Here is a 23528-nt window from a genome sequence, read left to right on the forward strand (position 1 = left end):
TCTTCAGTTGTTTGTCGTCAGGTTCACTGTTGAGAAGGAAGGATACGCCATGTTAGTTTGAGAGTTCCTATTTTAGTCCCCTCATATTTTTCGTTTTTGTTTCATATGAGGCCCCGGAAACAATGGGATATTAAGAATGTAACGAAGATGAAAGTCGATGCAGTGCCAAGGATTTGGGATACAATGCACCAAGCAAGCTGAACAATGTTCCTAGCGAAACTCGAAAAGGTCATGAAGGGAGAAGGTTTGAGTGGAGAACAGTGACGACTTTCAATACGGCTCTACTGACGACAACTGCCATGATGAAGTATATGATGCTGAATATCTAATCTGTGAGGAAAAATATTCCAGAGATAGACATGGAGAAAAATGGATAATTCACATTGTTTTCACGAAACATGTCCCGGCGGAATTAGGGGGATGAAATCAGGAACACCTTTTTGGGTTTTGCCGAAAGTAGGTACTTATGAAATTAATTTTTCTTGGTGCTAACAATCGAATATACAGATCATTTTCCTTGGTTTCCAAGTAAGGAGTTAGTCAACGAAGATAAAATAAAATTCAGAGCTCTTATATAATTTAATACAGTTTCCAGGTATGAAAAAGTGACGACAGCAACAGCGAGAATAATGATGTCGAAAGTCCAATCTGTGAGGAAAATTTTCCGCAGATAGACATGGCGAAAAATTGGGACAAAATTTGTGTCTCTTACCTTACAAAAGGATTAAAAACTCTGTCACTTTATACTGAATTTTTAAACTACAAATGCACGGTTATTGCGAATAAAGTTACTAGTTAACCCATTAGCTAGAAAATTACAGTTTAATTGCAATTTGTTTGCATGTGATTCACATACGAAATAAAAATAAATAAACTTATATCAGTACTAAAGTAATAATATATTTTATTGCAATAAAACAGGCACGCGCGTATATATCATGTATGCACACACACCAACACTCCCCCCCCACACACACATATACGTGTAATGTTGGAGTAAAACTTTTACTTTTGAAGATCTCGTACATAGTAGGATCTAGATAGATTTCCCATGGGGATAAATGTACATTATTATTATTATTATTATTATTATTAAGAATAAATCACACATTTATTTCCTCTTACAAATGTCCTTTCCGAGCATGCATTAAACTGATGTTGTTACATTTTGCAACACGTATATTAGTTTTATTATATACGTATATATCATATACCCTACTGAACCATTATTAAAATAAATTAACATTTGTTCATACATGAAATTTCGACTGCGCTGACTTTTTGTGCAAGAATTTAATGTAGATTGTCCCTTTCTCTGAACTTTTTTAATTAAATGTGTTACTATATTACTTTTTATCCAACAGAAATAAATACTTAAAATATTATTAAATAGTTCTTGATCATAAAGTCGTATGTGTTGTTTGTTATCCATTGTACTGATGACATTTGACAGTCCAAAGCGACCAATAAATAAGTTTACATTGAAAAATGTAGTGCAAGTAATAGTGTTGTAGTAGTATAAAATATGACTGTTGTATTGCTGTGAGGATAAAAACATCCGTGAAAGGATGAAAAATTATCTCTATTGCAATACACTTGGGTCTAGTTGGGGGCGGAGGAGAAGAATCTCCAGGCATCCCCACGTTCATTCGCACCCTATATGTGAATGTGACAGATATGTACCCTCATTTTCAAGGGGACCCGGGTTCGATACCCTGTGGAGGCACATAGTGGTTCCGATCCCACTTTAAACTGTAGGTCCAGTCCCAATTAGCCTTACTGCGCAAAAAGTGGACTTAAAACACCAACTCAACAATATCAATATCAAAATCCGCATTTTAAATTGTAGTTCTTTGATTTTCCCTGTCGATTATTTTGCTCCCTCTGTGAGTGTGTATGAGGTTAAGTAATAATTAGGTCTCGGAAGTTGATGACAAATCATTTTTCTTTCTGAGCCTTGAAAACAATGCTAAACCTGATACCAGTCCGTTTCCTTTCAGTTAGAATCAGAAAACATTATTTTTATTTTGCATTTTTTTGCATTTTTCGTCCTTTTTGGCTTTTAGGTAATTTTTTTCAGTATTTTTTGCTGTTCTTTTTTAATTTTTCTTCACTTTTAGGCTTTTAGTCCCCTCCCTTGTCGTTTCGTGAATTTGAAGTGCATTTACTAGCATAACTTACATATTTAAATTTCATGACATGGTCCTTCTAGCAAGTTCGCCATTAATCGAAAAGACGGTCAATGGAAAATTACAATATTATTTTAACTGAAATGTTTGGAAATGCATTAAATAATTTATTGTGGTAAATTTATTTTTCCTCCAGCAAACTTAAAATACTTTGTGTGAACCCTACTTTGATGTTCCCTCTATTATCGCTTTAAGCTGTAGTTTTAAAGTAAAATTAGTCACAATATTTAAACATATATAATCTGATACAAGAAAACCACAGCTGTATTTTCAGATGCTGGCCGACTACTGTATCATGAAAGGTTCACTCTGAATGAAAATACAGAAAATCCTTTTGGTGTACTTTCTGTAACCTTGAAGTAAAAATGAAGAAAACTACATTAGCACTTAATAGCTTTTATCTCTTTGCTTCAGTAGTTTAAACCACCAAACAACGGGTTTTATCGAATTATTCGACTACTATATATTGTAATTTATGAAAAAATGAAGCTTTCATTTTCAGTGCAAAAAATATTTTTAGGTCATTTTTTAAAAGTTTTAGATTATTTTTCAAGAATTTTAAGGTCTTCCAATAGGTCATTTTTTGACATTTTTTATTTAGCTCATCAACATCCGAGCCTTGGTAATGATATAGCTAATCAACGTGATATTAAGGAAACAAAATCTGGCATTGTTTGTTCTACATTGCGAGAAGTAATAAAGGAAAAAGGTAGAGCACAAGAACATTGTCCATACTTACAACGTCTCGTTTTATCACATCCCTTACACATTCTTCGAAATTGGTCAATACTCCAGCGGAATCATTTGAGCTTGCCTTCTGGAAAAGAATGGTTCTTCATTAAAAAAATAGGTTGATCACTTTCGATGCCAATTTCAAATAATCATTCTTGGAGGGCCAGGTAATAAAATAATAATAATAATAATGGAGATAAAATTTTACAATTTCTACAAGGTTAGAGTGGCGTTGTAAGAATCGTGACTTGACAGTTTAAATTAACAAGCATTACTTTTCGTTTCGTTCGATGTTCAGAATTTTTTCTTTTTTGTGGAGGAGGCAATTTTAGATAAGGATTCCATCCGTATGGAACTTGATGCGTGAATAACTTTTCCAATGGAGAATAATAATACATTGTATCTATACAAATGAAGCTCATGCATTCAATAAATTCCGAGCTTGAACCTCGCGATAGCTATCATATTTCATTTCACGGTTAGTTCATTGCCACAAATAAGCAACGCTAAACAAATCAACCAACTAGTAACAAATTTTTCCTTTTGTAAAACGGAACAAGAATGAATGAATCATTCGACATGTTAATTAGGAATATTACGCTAATTTAACCCTTCTTGAAACGGGTTGGTTAATTTCTGACTACATATGATATTCAATTTTAAACAAACAATGAAATTAAAATCAATCGTACAATATTCCCCTTGAGAGTCAAAGCCAACCAAGCAGAATATCATTTGATGGATCAACTCCTTTCAGTGCACGCCTCTGAGTATCAGCACAGTGTGTCACGAAATCGAAAATGACTAGTTTGAGAAAATTTTGTGTACAATTAAATTCTCAAAGCTATTCTAACTGTTTTTCACGTAATTTCTATCGTATTATTGGGATTGATTACTTTATTTACAATTTTTTATAAATAAATATGGTAATATATTAGGTTTAGTTTTGCATATGTTACTTTACCTCTCTTCTCTTAATAACTTTTACTTCGAAGTAAGTGAACATTACAGCGTAAAAAAGGGCCTCCCCGATGGCGCAGTGGTTCGATACCCGGTGGATGCCCATAGTGGTTCGGATCTTACTTAAACTGTAGGTCCAGTCCCGATTAGCCTTACTGTGCATAAAGTGGACTTAAAAAAACAAATCAATCAATCAAAAAATTACAGCGTAAAAACCATCAATAAATAATCATGGTATGAATATTGAAATCCCGTACCGTGACCGTCGGGTGGGGTCCTAGACGTCAGGTTTTCGGCTCGGGCTACGGGACGCGCGCTGGTTAAAATATCCTGGTTGGGGGGGGGGGGGGAGCGTGACAATTTTTCTCCTGAGATTTCGGCCAGTGCATGCGACCGGTGGCCACCCACCATCGTGAGGAAATTGGGAAGCTACGAATGAGTAACGTAACCCGACCATGGAAACCTACAACGACTGGGGCAGGCACGTATCCAAGGAGGGGCTCAGGGGCTCGAGCCTCCCCCGAAAGTTTGCTATTTACATTAAATAAAATGAGGTTCTGCCAACTGAGCTGATTTTTTGCTGTCGCTGTTGGTAGCTCAGTTCGTAGAGCAATGGCACGGTATGCCAAAAGCCCTGGTTCCGGTCCTGGTCGGGCCTGCAATTCTCGCTAAAATGTCTACATAGTACTACACATCTCCTGTGTGTGCCAAATCGTAAGATCTTGCCTGTTTAATGAACAAGCACAGAATGAAGGGGAAGGAAGAAAATTTAGGGGCATTCACACCGGCTGTTGACACATTTTTCTTCTGTAGTCAACACGAGCTGCCGAGGTGACGATGACAGTGGCCCACTTACGGAGATTTCACACCGAAGCGGCAAGGGACAGTTTCACAATTCGTTGACGTGCCGCAACTGTGTGAAACGTTGATTGGCTCATTCCAAACGTGCGTGTTCCTTCGGTCCTAAGTCTTGAATATCCAAGTCACAAGGATTGGAAATTATGGCTTTGTTAAGGTTAGGTGCGAAGGCAGGCGACAATAACCTGAAGGATCATATCCTCCAAACCTGCAGGAAGAACCCGTTTTACTTCTGTCCAGTTATCCAATACGAAATGATAAAAATTTCTGGTGAGCTGATTAAAAAAATGTGTCCGAGATAAATGAGTCAACATTTTATTATACTTGGAGACGAAACTTGAGATGTGTTGGAAACGCAGAGTTTTCACTGTGCATTATTTTTCTTTTGCTGTGTTTGAGAAGACTTCCTCTGTTTGATGCCGATGACATGACTGCTGAAGCTGTGACAAACAATTTTGAACACTAAATATGAACAATTTTGTGGGTTTCGGCTTTGATGAAGCAACAAACATGGGAAGACACATCAGTGGTGAGCAGACTCGAATCAGAGAGACGTATCCGAGAGATGTCTACGTTCACTTCATGGCCCACAGTTTGAATCTCGCGTTGTCGAGTGGAGTGTCCATTCTGTGCGTAACAGCTTCGTAAAAATACTCAGACACCATAGATGTTTTGATGCCTGATGAGAAGAAATGGACAAACATACACATACTGAGAAGGTTTCGGCACCCACACAATGTTCATGCATTGCAACAGAGGATTCGAGTGCCAAGAAAGTCCCGATTTCACCTTGTGATAAAAATGGCAGCCTTAAACAATGGCGACGATTTTGGGGTCAGTTGATCCCATCCCCTCTATGGCCTCTTAATGCTAAGCCTTGTCTACCAAGAGAAAGTAAACTTTCCTTGCCCACCCCAATCGCCTCCACTGACCTTAAACACTCTCTATACCTCTAAGAAAATATGTTGCTTGGCCCCTCCCCCCCGAAAAGAATTTCTGGATACGTGCCTTACGTAAGTATAACGCCTCGTGTGAGAAAGCAGGGTGGATAAAAATCATGATTTTTAATTTTAAAAAATCAGTTTTGATGACTCTTTTATTTAAATATATGTTTTGTTTTCTTTAAAAACACGCTTAAAATTGCTTGAATGTTTTTATTTTGGCACCGTACATGTAAATATATATCTTTTTATAGAAAGGCTTTTCTGGTAAACAGCCCTGAAAACTATTTGAACAATTTGATTAGAGCAAATAAAAAAAATATATGTGAACATATTTGTCTGTTTCGATAGTATGTACATGAATCTACTATAGAAATGTCTGTTGAGTGTGTTAATGAAACTATAAAAAATTCAAAAAACTTTTCTTCCGGTGAAATTAAAACATTTTGGATGTACTATATAATTGTAATTTAAAATATTTTTAACAGTTCTTGTACAGAATAGGTGAATTTTGGTGATTTTTTTAAATGATAGTTTGCAATGTATAAGCTGCCATGTAAATTTACAGCTTAATGATAATGACAGTATTTACGGTTTAACATGATTAGTATTTTGTACGTATATTATTCTAGTCAATGTTTTGCTATTTTTGCCTATAAAAGTTATTGAATTTTAAATTAAGAGAAATTAAAGTGTTTTTACAGTTTACATATTACATTTGGTTTTCTATGAGCTTCACCCCATCAGTACATATATTTTGTTTCCTTTCTCAGAGCCTAATAAACAATATTAAATGATTAAGAAATTAATATACTTTCACCAAAAGAGATTCTGATATCTACAAATTCCTTACGTACATTATTCTATAAATTATTTCTTTAATGTGATTTAAATCGCTATTTAAAATCAACCTGATTTAAATCAAACCAGCTTGTGAGAAAGACATCAATAATATTTCCAAAATGCATTTTACTTATTATTTCATGCGTATTCTATGCAAGAATTATCAAACCGCAATTTCATCATTAAAAAAAAATGACTGAGATATGTTGTATTGTAGTTTATGTTACAGGAACACAAAATTGTGAAAACACTTTCTTTAGTCCCGCCTTGTAATCAAGGGGTCCCGGGTTCGATACCCGGTGGAGGCACAAGTGGTTCGGATCCCACTTTAAGCTGTAGGTTCAGTCCCGATTAGCCTTCCTGTGCATAAAGTGGACTTAAAACACCAACTCAAACCAAACCAAACTTTCTTTAGTCCCATTGTGAAAATATTTTTTTCTTTTTCAGAAATTGTAGGACAGGACTGTCTACTTCTTTCTCCTTCTGTCAAGAGATTAAAACTGGATACTTTACCGGTATTTATATATATATATATATATATTATTTAGTTTATTTCACTTCGCTTTTGTGCCACTTTTGGCTAATTGCGAAGATGGGGATGAATGATGATATAATGAAAATGATGAATGGATACTTACAAACACCCATGCCCAGGCCGGGATTCGAACCCGGGTGCCCTGGCGCCTTAGCGCGATTTTCTAACCACTCCGCCACGGGAGTCGGCCCTTACCGGTATATGTCTGCATAACATTCTGCTAAGGAATAATTTTCTCGCCTTTTCTAGGCATAAAGTAGGTATGAAAAAATAAATATGCTGACCAAGGCAGTAACTTTTGTACTTGATACAGAGTCTGAAGAAGACCTTGCTAGAAGGTTGAAACGTTACGTTTAGTTTATGTTTTTAATAAAATATATTACTGAGTTGGTCAGCATATTTATTTTTTCATAATCATGGAAACAAGGCTTAATGGTGTTATAAAGTAGGTGAATAAAATAAGAAAATCGCATTTTGCCTAGAATCAGTAGCTCTGATCCCTTCATCAATTTATTCATATCATCACACATTTTCATCTTCGCGATTCGCCCACAGTGGCAGAAAAGCAGAGTAATATAAACCAAACCGATAAATCCTCTATTTACCTTGAAGTGGGGAACAACCTCTCCCTTGAGAGCTAAACATAGTGGTAAAGAATAGACAGAAAATATTAATAATAAAGATAAATTAGCAGTAAAATGGTCTTATTTTAATTTGTTGACGATAATAACTTTATTCTATTTAAATCATCGGCCTGGCCCTCTGTACAGAGATAAAATTGACTACTATTAACAAATAGGAACTACAGTTACTTTCCAAAACTTATTATGTCCGTCTCCGGGACTAATCTTGCCGGTGTGCAATGGCAAGATTTCTTCCCGATGAGATGTAGGCACCATTTTACATGAGCTTTCCCTCGGTTAAACAACAAATTTCATTTATTTATCACATTTTCACTTACGAATTACCGCAAGAGATTCCAGCGTATGAATATTTTTCACAAACATATATAATGGTATTTTCAATTTATTTACATATAAATAAAACGTTAAAATATACATTTTCTGAGGTAAACAATTATCTAAAGAAAGAGACATTGTGTGTTATCTTTGAGAAAAGTGAAATGAAATATGTGCTGCCATCTATTGAGTAATTTTAAAGTGTTCGAATTCAAGGAGGAAGCAATGGAATTTTCCCTTCTGCATTTCTTTTCCAAATAACCCGTGTGCAACAGTCCATGAGGGCCAGGGCCTACCTACCGACTGCCGGTCTCAATCCCACATGCATGTGTGGGCGTAGTTTGGAAAGGGCTAGGGGGGAGCTAACTCCTTCTCAGAACCAACCATTAGCCTCCCCCTCCCAAACGCATGCGTCATATGCACACAATAATTAGGGAAAGAGACACTTCACAATCTGTCATTCAGTGTTAAGATAAATTAAACCTTTCAACAATGAGTTCCTACAATTGTGTTTTTCTGAACATTAAAAGAGAAGCCGTCATTGCAGAGACTTAAATAGAAAAGCAGTTTTCCAGAGGCGCAACCACGAATTTTTGTCTGGGGGCAAGTAACAGGATAAACGTACCAACCAAAATTAATAATAATAATAATAATGACAACAACAACACTATCATCATCATTATTATTATTATTAGTAGTAGTAGTAGTAGTAGTAGTTGTTGTTGTTGTTGTTGTTGTTGTTGTATCAAATACGTTATTATCCTCGTAAATGACGCAAAAAGGGGGTATAAGTCGGTGCTAAAGCATTTGTGTTGGAACAAAAGATTTGAAATATTTTTTCAAAACGTTGCGAAAGGCGGCCCCCCACTCCCTTGTTTCTACCCGGCCTTCTGGATTGCTTCCCTTGTAAAATCCTTTCTAATCTCTCCTTCCACCTTACCCTGTGTGCCAAGCGAGCAGATTATATTAACGCCGAAATTACGAAAGGGGGGTTTCGCATAACATTTATATTTTTAGTCCCTGGTTCGTTACACATGTACAGAAAACTGAATAAACAACTGGTTTAAAATGGACAGTACTGTAGTTCTTAGAGTTAATTCTTAAATCAGAACATTTCGAGTAGGATTATATGGGTTTATTTTACGTTGTTATATACGTATATACATAGCGTTTCCATGTGTGTCTTGCATAGACCAAATTAACAAAACTTTAAATCAACAAAATTGCGCACCTATGGCTTACACCATCGGAACTTCCTTTACCGCAGAGTTAGCAAAACTATCTCTGCGGGCCTACCCTCAGCTTAAATGATATTCCGTTCATTACAAATGCGTTTCCTTACGTCTTTACTCTTTCCTTTGGGCATCAATTATTCAATAAGGAAATATCCAAATGTCCAGAGCTTTTCTAAAGGGGACTTTGGACAGCAAACAGGGGTTGGCTTACACCAAATGCTACATTCTTATATCAGTCTAGTCACCAAAAGTGGACTAAACTCGAGGAAGTTTCGTCGCCGTCGAAAAGATGGGAAATAACTGTGTTTTCCTAAAGCCCAACTGGCCTTTTTATAGTCGTGGTGGTACGTCCGTGGACTTGTCTCCCGTAGCACTGGAATTTTCCACTGCAACGGTCTTTTGAAAGACAGCTCTCCCACTGGGGAGCTATAAAACAGGGGAATCTAATATCCAGTAAAGCAGAATTCATTAAGCACATACACTTACGTGCAATAATAACATAAAAGTACACTCATGGAAACATATTAATTAACCCTACACCTTGCAGCTGGCCAGCAATTAATTATTTCAATATACAAAAACCAGTAATGGTCAATCCGACCATTACAACGTTCAATTTCACATTAACTAATAATGTAAAACAAGCACACAAATTGTATTTTTCAAAGGCAGAAAATGCATGACAAATGCATTCCGAATATATATTTTTTGTACATAAAACATGTACCTATATCTTTTATGTACAATATATGTTTCACATAATATGCAACATGGAGCGATGTAAAATAAGGTTGATTGATTGAATTGTTGTTTTAAGTCCACTTTATGCACAGAAAGGGTAATTGGGACTGGACCTACAGTTTAAAGTGGAATCAGAACCACTGTGCCATGTGCCTCCACTGGCACATTTTACGAAATGTATTTTCATTTGCATAGAATTTGAAATCGAGTGGGACAATTGCTCTTCTGTGCCCCCTTGCAGGTGCCCTTGATGGTCAATGTTTTCCCCCTCTTGCCCCCCCCCCCAGAATTGATTTCCATCTAAGGTTGGGGGAGCTTCCTGTGGTTGCGCCTCAGAAACTATAAATATCTATTAACCTAAACAGAGCAAAAATTAGGTATGGAATTCCTGGAGGTGCCGTGGAGTAGTTCAGTACATCGAATTTGTAGTAAAAACCCTGTCGTAGGTGCGAACCCTACCACAGCAAAAATATATCGTTCTCCTGAAGACGAGAGAATTGGTGGATAATGCACAATTACCATTGTATGCTAAAAATTTCGATTATATCTGAAGAAAGATTGCTGGTGGATTGTCTTTAACTTCTCTTTGTCAGGGCTATCCTCAAGTAAAAGAATGTCAGATAAAATACATGAAAAAATGTAACTACAGTTCTGACAAGTAAAAAGAAACAGTTATTACCATGACTAAGAAATTCCTGTATGCAGTATTGTATGGATAAAAATTAGTGGCGGATTTTTTTTTGGGGGGGGATGGGGTAGGAAAAAATTGTTATGGATTCTCTAAGAGTAAGCAGAGGCGCCTTACATTTAGGTCTTGTCAGTCTTCCTAACGGAAGAACATTACCATGCTCGTAGCGAGAAGAGGACTGAAGCCTAGGGTGCAGTGTACAGAGGGCGCCATTGAAGGTTTTCTTTTTAGAATAAAAAAAGACAAGAAAGTAAGAATATGAGGCGGAGAAATTTACACTTGGCAGAGGTATATTCTGGTAACACAGGAATTTTCTGTTCCCCAAAGCAGTAGTAATTTTGTTCTTCAGACATAAGACATAACTGAAATACCTTAAATATGCTTAACTTTAATTTAAAATCAGAAATTGAAACTACGAATCTTTAAACGTAACCTGTATTATTATTAATGAGCTTTTCTTTGTTTCCTCATTTCAAATTGAAGGACGCAAAATATCATAAACCAAGGCAAAGAAAATATGGAAGGACGCACATAAAATGTCGGTGGGGTCCACGGTGGTGGGAAGCGCCAAACCATAAACCTGCCTGGGGCGTCAAAATGTCTAGCTATGGTGCTGGGCATTACCGAATAAGTAAATGTTAAGTCTTGATTTTTTTCTTTTCCTTTAGTAGCTAAGTGCTATATTCTAATTTATTTTCAGAATCGGACTTTTTGGGTGTAAAACCCTCATTCACCTATGGCACACCACTATCTCGACATTTTCAGCTCATCCCAACGTAATGTTGCAGAAAATGTCAGCATGGTATAATGTTATAATTTTAATCAATATATTGTTTCCACCGCCTGCTGGATTCCAATCGCTCGCTTGCTCGAGCGAACAGGATCCAGCAGGCTGTGGTTGTTTCCTACAAGAGAATTTTATTAAATACCTCAAATATATTCGCATTTGTGCTGCGTGACGAATGACAAATTTGAGATAATGAATAAGAAAGCATTAAATATAAACTGTTAAATCATACTTACTTAGGGGACTCGCACAGCGAGAACTTCATTGGGTGGGTCAAGTCTCGGCTGTCAATGCAAGTTCGTGCCTTAGCGGAAAGGAAGGCAGCTTTTTGAAATCATAGAAATGTCCTCTATCAGATTTCTTGTCTTCTAGAACCCGTCCCAAAGTTATAAACCCTGCCCATAGAACTGTGTAGAGCTTTAAGGAGACTTTCAAGACACTTCCATTTGATAGCACTCATACCATGATAAACCAGGTATTTCAACCCATGATAAACGAGGAATTACAACCCAAATTGTTCTGTCACCGGCCGGTATGCAGATCACCTTAAGATCACACCATTGAGCACCAGTGCTTGAAGGGGAAATTTTTAGTGTTGCTTTCCCAAGACCTTGGAGCAAAAGTTGAGAGATATTACAACGAAGTGACAATGAGACAGGCGAGGGAAGTTTTATGCAACTTTTGCGAGTGGTGAGATGTTGCCTTTCAGCATGTCTCACATTTCTAGTACTCTATATGTCTCAAAATTAGATTGAAACTACTGAAAATAAGAAATTAGTGACACAATATTTAGTTGTTTCAATAGATACTTACTGTAAGATTATCAGTACAGGGTTTATAATTGCCTTCTTTCAAATAAGTTTTGGCGCAATTTCTTAAATCCTCAACGAAGGATGGTTTCTGAAATAGAAATAGATTTTATCGTGTACATTGTGTTGGTGTTAGTAGCATAAAACATTCTGAGACTAGAGTAAGAAATTAGTGATTAATAGTTTCTTTATTTACATTTTATTTCAGTAATTAAAAAAAATACGCCCGGAATTCATTTTATTCCGTACATGGATATCTGCCTTATCCCGCCAGGTTAAGAAAATGTTCATAATGCATTCCTTCAGTTCAAGTTATGATAATTTGTGTAACTACTGCATTGTCTCATGTTGATCCATGCAAGCATCCTATCCCCAAAATCGATCAAGCACCCCTCGGCTAGGAATTTTAATTTCGAGCAAGGATATTTGTAGAAAACGAGCAAAATCATGCGGGGTGTTATATATAATGAAATGGATTCAAGATAAGCACGCATGGAAACCAACCCTACTGAACTCCATAGATGGCACAATAGGTATTCAAACAATGTTACCAGCCTTGTAAGGACGGAACAAATACGAGTAATTTCGAGTTGCTTTCCCAAGTGGCTGATACTTGTCGGGCGATCATCTACACCAGATTGGGCATATCAGGCAGAAGGGTGGACCACCACCAGAGTTATCGATTCCAATGCCAGGAACGTGTGGCTCTAATCCGAGGCCCACTCTCCACAGGAACGATATTTCCTGGCCAATTGACAAGATCTGTGTTAAGCCGTTTCAACTTACCACAGTGGTTTGGCCCGCAGCCGATATGTGGTGAGGTCTCAAACTAAAGCAGCCCCACATATATATAGTCACTCACACATAGCACATACGTATTCCGCGAAGAAGCACAAAAATTCCTACTTTTGATTTTATATGTTATTCGAAACCCAAATAAATGTTTTGTTTGGTTACTGCTTTGCAAAATGTAAATCGTATTTATTGAACTTTTAAAATATTTTAACAGCTACAATTCCTGCACCACACATTTGAACATAGGTATAGGCACTTTGCACCATGCCATGAAGGCACATAGAGGGCATGGGAAGGTAGGGTCCCACAGGTGATGTGATCAGCACCACTATCTGGCCACCGTTATCACCCTCCCTTTCCAAGGCTGCTTTTACGTACCCATGACGTCTATGGCATCATAATAAAGACGAGTAAACATAATTTAAATAATAAACATTGATTAACAAAACTTACCTGTAGTTGATTGAGAACTCTCGCGAAACAGCCGTAACAAGCATCTCGAGCAAAATTTCCATTTACTCTGCTAGAGTTGCATACTGTCATTAATCTGTTCTTCAACTCTGTGCCGGAACTAAAACATAAATAACATTAATTATGGTGCCGTAGAAAGAAGTAATATAACGTCAATAAAGAACTAATACCATGCAATTTAATATTTAATTTTAAGCACTATAAATTTATCTATTTTCAATAGTCGAAATAAGCCATTTCTTCCTCTCAACCGAATTAAGCCATATTCACTTTTCCATTGTTTACATTATTGATAATGATAACTATTAGTCAAAGTGACAGTCGTGGAAGTAACAAATAATAAAGAAGAATTGTTCTCGAACTGTCATAGAGAACGTTTTTCTTCGAATAGACAACGTTTATTTTAAGTAAGTGTTGAAGCTTTCCTGCCGACGAATGACGAAAAGATTCTCTCTGGCAGGTGAGTTGTGGAAAATATTCCGGTAATCTTTCCCACAACTCACCTGGTCGATATCCCGAGAGAATCTTTTCAACGTTAATTTTAAGCAATTTTCTTTTACTCAGATAGTTTAATCAGGACTGGGCTTACACTTTAAGCTGGTATCGGAACCACTGTGCAATGGGCTTCAATCGGGTTTCGAACCCAGAACTCTATGATTACAAGGCGACATCGTTTAAACTACAACACCGGGGAGGCAGAGCCAAATGAGAAAGTTATAAGATCTTGGAAATGCTGTTGCATGACATAGTGATTCGAAAATCGAATTCATTAACTACTAATGAAGCGTTCCTTATTGTAGCTATTTAATTCCCTGAAAACAAGCACAGTGACAAATCCTTAACATGGCATGAAATTTTCCATTTTCGTCGCTTTTCTGTCACTCTTGGTAAATGGCATGTGTGAGGATGAATGATGATTAGATACAAGTGGTGAAAGGACACTCACAAAAGAACACCCATGCGTAATGATGAAAATGAACCTGGAAACTTGTCGAAGAGATCGTGACCACTCAGCCACCGAGGCTGGCGTATTTCGTGACACCAGACTATGTAAAATAGCATTGTGGTGGGGAGAAATCATCAAAGGCTACACGAAAGAGCTCTATCACAGGGGTGCCAACAGGGGGGGATTGTCGCGCAGACTGCGCCATCGTAATTTTGGGGAGTTTCTTTAAAACTATAAAATTGAACATTTATAGCTATATATTTCTAAAATATATGTAAAAGGTGCACCATATTTGATCCATTAGATGAAGAAAAGGAAGTATTTAGGGGAAGGGGTGTCCACAAACAGGTTTGTGGACGCACGTTGCGTCCACCCAACATTTTAGGGGGAGGGGGAACTTTTGTGATGGAAATTTGACTGAGTGAACAGCAGAGCATTGGACACAATTTGAATTACGTTATTGCTGTTATGTAAATAGTAATGTGTAGACTTCCAAAGGAATTGCAACGATTAATATGTATTTTCGGCGGGGGGGGGGGGGGTGATATCAAATTCTTGGATTGAGCATTACATTTTTAGGGGAGGCATCCAACTCTTGTGTATTGCTATTACGTCTTAGACTGTTATGGAAATTTTGCTGTGGAGAATGAGAATTAATTTTTTGGAGGGGGCAATATCCACTCTTCAATATCATCAGTAAGTCTAAAATTGGCATGGAAATTTGGTGCGAGGATTGAGTATTAAATCTGAGGTTGGGGGAGGGGGTGAAACTTTTCATAAAGTGTTAAATCTTAGAATGTCAAGGGATTTGTGTAGGTAGGAGGAGGGTTCGAACATTATGATTTGAAGACGATATTTAGCGATATGGTATGCACACGTTTTCGGCGCGAATGTGCAAAAACAGAAGCTAGAAATCGTAGGATCCTATGAAAGTATTCAGACCTTCGTTAAATTAATATTCTTGCAAGCCTGCAAAGAAATGGAAGTGAAAATTGTCTTGCCCGCTTCGCTCGCAGTGATGCTTTACAAAAACGCATGTTTGGTGTTTTGATGAGGTAATTGTGAACAATAATACTCCAGCTGCGTTACACGGCATAAATGATATTCTCGATATTGATTAATAATAACAGTTCGTAAAAACAATGGTTAGTGTTGGCATACTGCTTCATTTAAAGCAGGTGCGTTATTTGGATGATGTAGTTCTATTGGTAATATTATTGCATAATTTATTTGCTGTATGCTGTACTAAGTGTACTTCATAGTAACACCTTGCACGTTACTCGATAAAACAGAAAAATAAATGATGTCAGATTCTCATTCTATCTTCTTGTTGTAACACAAATTTACTTTAGCAAATGAAATTTGCACTTATGATAAAATCCATGTAGCTAATTATTCTTATGGACTACTACAATAATTATATTTATCCAAGAAGAGGGCGAGTTCTTTGAAAGAGGCGCCTTATTATATTATCGCTCTGGCCTTAGGAACTTCTAGCTAAGGTTCTCTATATGTCTCGTGGAACAATAATTGAATTGGTCACACAAACAAACCAGTTTTGGTTAACAGACAGCGGCAGCACGTTATTTGGTTTGTCAAGCTTGAATTTTCTATCTTAAATTACATTTCAATTCGTGTTAAATACTCAGATTGTGGATTTTTATAATCTTATTTTCCACACACAAACACTGTTTAAATGCATATTTCATGTAAATTACGTTATGACATTTGAGACTAACTTAAGCATTTAATCAATGTGCTAACTTTCCGTTATTTCAAAAATTGAACATTTAACAAAAATATGGACAGTTTAACAGGCTACTGTATTCAAATAAAAATCAATTATTACTAGGGCTGAGTCGATACCACTTTGAACCGATACCGATATCGATACTTGAAAATTGCAGTAATTAAAATGTGTTCAAAATATTGATCAATATTGGTCGATAAATATTCTCATCCAATTATATTCTTGAATTTACCAAGAAATTTGCTTTAGAATATTCAAGAAATACATCAGAATCAGATGATGTGTAATCAAAATATGCAGTTTCTTGAGCAAAATTTGTGCAAAATTAAAAGTAAGTTTGAATTTTTCATTATTTCAAGGATAATTAGGCCCCGCTGCATTTTTGCGTACCCCGTGAAAGACTAATATGACGGTAAAGTATCAGATTTTATCGGTAGATGAATTGCAACAGATACCACTAGTATCGGCCGATACCAATACATCTGCTCAGCCCTAAATATTACCTATTCATCCAAACAATGTTGGGGGATTATGGTAAACTATTTTGGGGGTAATCCTGTTTAGGAAGGAGGAGCAGATCAAGTATAGTGTTAAGTAAAGGTAAAAGAAAATGCTACTTTTAGTAAACACACTATCGTAATTAAATACTTTATGGGCATTAGGACGTGATTTTGGAGGGAGACGCGCCATTGGCCTTGTGTGTGTATGGGCGGGGGGTCACCCCTTCACTATCATATACATTGAATGCAATATAAATGTAAGGACTAAGTTTGCAATGCCTTGGTAAATAATGAAGCAAAAAACGGCAGTACACTGCACCTTGCTTTGAGTTTTGACTCGAGTTAAGGTTCCACGGCATTCACCCGACTCACATTCTTTTACCAGGAGAGAATGGTGAGGTGCTACGTACAAGTAACGAAGGTCTCTAACGTAACTGTCACTTCCTGTTTGTTTCTATGAAAGATAAATTGTATGAAGGTTATCTTACCGTATTAGCACCGCTTGTGACGTGGACTGCTGCTGTGTATTATACCAGAAGGCCGTTGATAACTGTAACGGAAAGTGGAAAAAATCATCTTCGGGATCTACTACAAAAAACAAAGGGAAGAGAAAAAATTCAGATTCCCATCGACTCTGTTTATAACGGACATCCAATTTAAAAAATGAGCTACCATAAGCTCTGCTCAACGTTTCGATGAATTTCAAGGATTCGAATTTCATACATTGTGGTGTGCGATAGTTTAACCCCCTCCACCTGAGGACACCCGTCAAATACCAAGGTACACACAGTAGTCGCCTTGTAAATGACTGTTTTCTTCTCTTCTTTATCTTTCAATTTCGGGCAGTTTACGTCGCTTTTCTACCTCTTGGATTAATTAGGATAGATAATGGATTGATGATCCATTATGGATGATGGAACAAGCACAATGATACATAGATACTCGTTTTGCACCCTCTGTTACTTATTTAGTTAGAATGGGTAAATATATTTCATTTTTTGGGCACAATTAAAGATCAAATATATATATATATATATATTCAGATGGCATTCATATTACAGTGCCTTTAAAAAAATACATAATTATATGTTGAAGGAACTTCAGGTACAACCCCGTCCTAAATTATTGACATAAATTCTATCAACTCCTCTGCTGTGAAACGTTCTTGACCAATAAATAAAATTAGTGCAATTGTAAGCAAGCAAACATTCTGCAAAATGATCTAAATAGCCTATTATTCTCATTACTACATTAATTCGGTTTTCTTGCAAATTAACTGTGTCGTTCTGATCATAGAATTCTTATTAGGTTTTTTACCGGTAAAAATCTATCGTATTGGAAACTATGTGAAAAGTTATCAAACTAGATTTTTATTGGGCCCAATTATTCAATTCTGCAGGTTAGGGAAAATTTCATGTATATTTTTGTGTGTGTTAATGTTATTATTATACTATTAACTCGTTAGGATATAAGGATATCATCACTTTTCATATTATTTTGCATCTCTTCTGGGGGTCACGTGTCCCTGTGCCCCCATTAAATCCGCCAATGATCACAATCACACAATATTTACAAATCCTTCTATGCAGCACAAACAAAAAATGCACCTGCAAAGGACACGCACTTACATCAACACATTCACAAAAATGACACGTAGAATTCTCTCTAGGAGACGGAAAAAAAGTTTATTGCTCTCTTGAAATTTTCTCAATGTAGCTCGACCGAAATGGCGGACAGTCACAAGGGGGTTATAAACGTGACAACCTTCCCAAAGAACAGTAAAAAACGTCGCTCCAATCTGCAGGCCCTGCAGATCCAGCGGAGTAGGATAAAATTTTAAAAGCCACCCCAGCGTGGTGCGGATCACACCGCCTCCATAAATGACCGAGATTCTGAATCTGTGAGGCTTTAATGCCTTCAAATCATGTTACAATGTGCAGGGGATAGCTTTAAAAAAATAATAAACTTGTTAAGGATATTTCGCTAAAATGCCGACAGTTGTCAATTTTTTGGGTCCAACTGACAGAGATGGATAGTTCGATCAAGATATTAAATAACCCGTTATCCATTATTTAGTTCACGTGATTTATTATTTGTTTGTGCAGTAGTAATCCGAGAAATCAAGTAGTGTCGCTTGGTTTGATTTTGACTTGAGCAGGCAATTAGAAGAACCAATCAGGAAAAGTTTGTAGAATTTAGTTGACGTTTTATATCTTATGTGACGTGTTTTCAGTTTTGCGTACATCCGAGATATCGAAGGTTAAACATATATCGATGTTGATTTGATTGATTGAATTGATGTTTAAAGTCCACTTTGTGCACATTAAGGCTAATTGGGTCTTGACCTACAGTTTAAAGTGGGATCCGAACTACTATGTGCCTCCACCGGGTATCGAACCCGGGACCCTTTGATTACAAGGCGACGACGATATCGATGTAGAGCTTTAATTGCCTGACTGCCATAGACAAACAGGTCGAGTACCTTTGCATCACTTTAGGTTGGTATTAGGTACTGTACATGTTGCTCTCAATTGAATTTTATGTTTCCATATTTAGTTGTTTCCGAGAAATAGATACGTACCTATCACTTTCAGTTGTTGAGTGAACCAGAGAAATGTACAAGCTCATCGAGAATATGTAAATCACAGCCAGCAGATAATTCACAGTTTCATCGGTTTGTTAAATTTCGTGTTTACATCTCAAATCTTTCGACAGAGTGCTACGAAGCAAAAGGTCACGGGTTTGAATCTCGGTCTTGGCATAGGTGTTCCTTGTGAGTGTCCCTTCATCAATTTCATCATATCTTCACTCATCCTCCTTGTAGCGATTAGCCAAAAGTGGCAGAAACGTGACGCTAAATAACTTTTACAAAAATAAAAAATGCTTTGGATATACAGCTGCATTAAAATATGTGGATTGTTGACTTGGAATTGTTTTTGGGGTGCTAATCAGCAAAAGCTGAACTCGGGCCTATATATGTTCGTCTATCCGTGTTAACTATCAATGTCTCTGAAACTGCAATAAAAAAGATGATCGCTGATGGACCTATCAAATACTAGCTCCAAAAAACAACAAAATCAACTAGATCATTAGCCCGTCTGTCGGTGAAGACCAACAATCCATCAAAAGTGAGCCGACCAACGTGGCGGAGTGGTTATTGCAGCGCGCTACGGCACTGGGGGTCCCGGGTTCGAATGCCGGTCTGGCATGGGTGCTCTTTGTGAATGTCGTTTCATCTATATCATCACATCATCGCTCATCTCCACCATCACGATTAGCCAAGAGTGGCATAAAAGCTACTCTAAATAACACAAATCAAATCAAAAGTGATCTGTCCATCTTTCGGAAACTAGCTAATGGGAAGGTCAAAGTTTTCTACAATGAAGTCCTAGTGAACTATGAAATTTGGTTGGTTTAAAGAACTATGAATTCTCTACATTATACAATCTCCTCGGCTCATCCATTTGTTGGTTCTAGTCAATAATCAAAACCTATCGATTTTTCAGAAACTACTAATGATAGCAACATAAAACTCGGTGAACAGAAACATATTTTTTAATGCTAATCTAATTTGATATAGGGCACTTGATCTGATTGCCCGTCTATGGAAATCAAACAATGGAAAGTCAATAATCGATATATGTTTTACCTTCGATATCTCGATGTACTCAATGAAGTACATGCATTAATTTGGAGTACTGAATAATATAGATATTATAATTTAATCCTAGGAAACTTTCCCGGTTGGTTCGTCCATTTGTTAGCTCGCGTATGCAATCAAACTTGATTCTTCTACAGATACAAAGATGTAATTTCGTGAACTAAAAGAAGACCAAGTGAGAGTGACTGAGATATTTATTATCTTGATCCATCTGTCAATGGATCGACAACAGTGTCGGCGATTGGGTTAAAAAAAACTGTGGGGCAAGGACAGTTTACTGTTCCTTGCTAGTTAAGGTTTAGAATGGTGTGGGGGCAAAAGTGGCAAAAGGTGTGTGTGTGGGGGGGGGGGGGGGGGTAACTGTCTCCCACGCCCCCACTAATCGCCGCCACTGGTCGACAATTGAACGAAATTCCCTTTACAGTTTGATTGATTGATTTGATTGATTTAGTTTATTTTACTTCGCGTTTTGTGCCTCTTGGCTAATTTGCGAAGATGGGGATGAGTGATGAAATGATGAAATTGATGAATGGACATTCACAAACAACCAAGCCCGACCGGGATTCGAACCCGGGACCCTTGGCTTCGCAGCGCGATGTGCTAACCACTCGGCCACAGGGTCGGGCAAAATTCCCATTACAGCGACCTATTCGTAACCAATAAAGTAGAAATATATTTTGTGGGTAAAATTCCGATAAGATAACAAGTTTTGTTCTCTAGTTAAATTTCAAATAATAACCCGTGGGGCAACAGCCCATTGGGAGCCCGGGCCTACCTACCGACTGCCGGCCTCAGTCCCACCTGATCCTACTCACTCACTCACTCACTCACTCACCGGAGATAGGACGAACTTACAGTCGTTGTTATAGGTTTTCATTATCGGGTTACGGTACTCATTCGTAGCTCCCCAATTTCCTCACGATGGTGGATGGCCACCGGTCGCATACACAGGCCGAAATCTCAGAGAAAAGTTGTTACGCTTCTCCCAGGATACTCAAACCTGCGAGCGTCCCTAGCCGGAGCAGCACTACCATGGTTCGGGACAAATTTCAAATGCAAATTAATTATAATACAAATTATATTCATTTCTTTAAAAATCTATAGCCAATACAATGGGCGACACGCCAATGCGCTGATTAGTACCCATGGAGCGTATCATTGTTACGTGGTATTTGTGTTTTGTTATTTTTGTTATTTTCCGGCCACTTTTGCCTAATCGTGATTACGATAATGAGTGATTAGATGAAATTGATGAAAGGACACTTACAAAGAACACTCATGCCCAAGCCGAGGTTCGAACAAGGGAACTTTGGTAGTGAAATCGAAAGTCTATGACTTAGGCGCTTTTTTATGGTGGAAAAGAAAGCTCCCTAAGCGGCAGTTTCCCTTGTTATTCTCTTTCTCATCCCTTGATATCAATTTTGCTTAATTCTATAATTTTTCATTCAGGACAAGCAAACATAAACATCCATATCATATCCGGCCGAGCTTACGTAGCAAATGAAGCTCGGAACCGATGGTTCCTCTGGCTTTGTAACGCGTTGCCCTGACCACTAAGCCACGGAGCCCGGTATTTTCTGTTTCTTCCGGTCTCCAGTCTCAGCCTTGTTTCCGTTTGGAAGGGATAGTCTCAAGTACCAAAATCATAAACGAGTAAAAATGTAAAAACAAATAATTGTATTTATATTGTATTTTCTTGTTATTTTAAGAAGGTTTCTTACTAATCGCGAGGATGAGGATTGTTTGATTAGATTAAATTGAAGAAGGGACAATCACGAAGAATCCATTCCCTGCACGGGACTCGAAACAAGGAACTTCGGTGGCAAGTCGATCACTGTACGCGCTCGGCCACCGAGCCGGCACACAAATAATTAAAACAAACTACAAACGTTCAATTTTTCGCAAATTCATCAACACATATCAACTACATCTGTATTTTCCTTACCTTACTTACCTTACGCTCTACCGATTTTGGCTAATTGTGACGATGAGGATGAAATGATGATTACATTAAGTTCATGAAAGAACATCCATACCCTGGACAGGACTCGAACGTGGAACTTTCGGTACTGAGATCGTGAGTCGATTTCTCAATGAGTACTCTCTCCGTGGATTAATGATGCAGCAGCTCAGCCGAGTGCTACCGCGCTGGAAAGACCAGAGCGCATGGCCTATCAAGTAATTTTAGGCTCTTCTATCATTTTTTCCCATACAAGTCCCAGTATCACCTGAGATATACATTGTATGAACTGACAATAACTTGTCACATGCTTTTCTAGGCGAAGGTCATTCTAAATTAGTTTCTGTGCCTGTAGACTTTAATATAATGAAACGAATTTTTGTAACAATGAAAGCACTTTTTCTTTTTTTACTGAGAATGAAAGACCGCCTTAAAGTAGTATTGAAATTGCTTGTAGGGATCTTGGTACCCAAATAACCCCATTATAGTTCCAAGATTTTTTGTAACTGTAGTGTAGGATTAATGACATTCTCTCGTGCTTTTTACAAGGTTCTTGCCCGCTAGTTTCATTCAAGGTTCACTGTTAGATGGTTCTAAGAGATATTTGCTTAATTTTAGTCGCCAACGGAGAACCATTTATTCTTATGTTAATTGACGATTTATTGTTAGACATCTCCAGGCAGTAATTACTTAGTTTCAGACGCCGAATCGGGGGTTGGCCACACAATCACATGTTAATTGATGATTTATTATTAGTTTAGACGTCTAGAAGGATAACATCTTTTAACGTTAAAAACTGAGCTATCGCTTTTCAAAACACTAAAGGGGTAGGCTATCAACATGTACCCTCACGTTAATTGACAACTTACAGGAGAGGGCACGGCTTGGGAAATTGAGTTTTGGACGGGACTTCGTGTAGTGGTAAAGGTAAAGTGCTCCCCTGTGCATAGCACCACGATATGAAGGCGTATAAGGGGTGTGGGGGTAACGCCCCACACTTTCTTGATCCGGTCGTGAGTGGGGGTGATGTGATCAGCATCACGCCCCTGACCGCCTTTACCCACCAGGGTTTCCCCCATGTTATTCGACGCTGGGTGGGCGCCGGGGCCGCTTCCATCGTTATAAAAGTTCCCGGATTTGAACCGGCCGGGGATCGAACCCGGGACCT

General features: G+C 37.6%; 1 protein-coding gene across 1 annotated transcript in view; it reads right to left on the reverse strand.

Annotated features, from left to right (window-relative positions):
- The window catches only part of LOC145984459 (uncharacterized), a 63595-nt gene that overhangs the window by 9487 nt on the left and 30580 nt on the right, over positions 1-23528 (reverse strand). Inside the window, exons 2-5 of the mRNA XM_083118120.1 lie at positions 17228-17289; positions 13526-13643; positions 12282-12368; positions 2929-3006 (exon numbers count right to left, since the gene is read on the reverse strand). Coding sequence (XP_082974246.1) covers positions 2929-3006; positions 12282-12368; positions 13526-13643; positions 17228-17289 — 345 coding nt within the window. The remainder of the gene's footprint in view (positions 1-2928; positions 3007-12281; positions 12369-13525; positions 13644-17227; positions 17290-23528) is intronic.

Source organism: Lepisma saccharinum, chromosome 2 (assembly GCF_977018435.1).
Source record: "Lepisma saccharinum chromosome 2, izLepSacc3.1, whole genome shotgun sequence".
Classification (NCBI taxonomy): Eukaryota; Metazoa; Arthropoda; class Insecta; order Zygentoma; family Lepismatidae; genus Lepisma; species Lepisma saccharinum.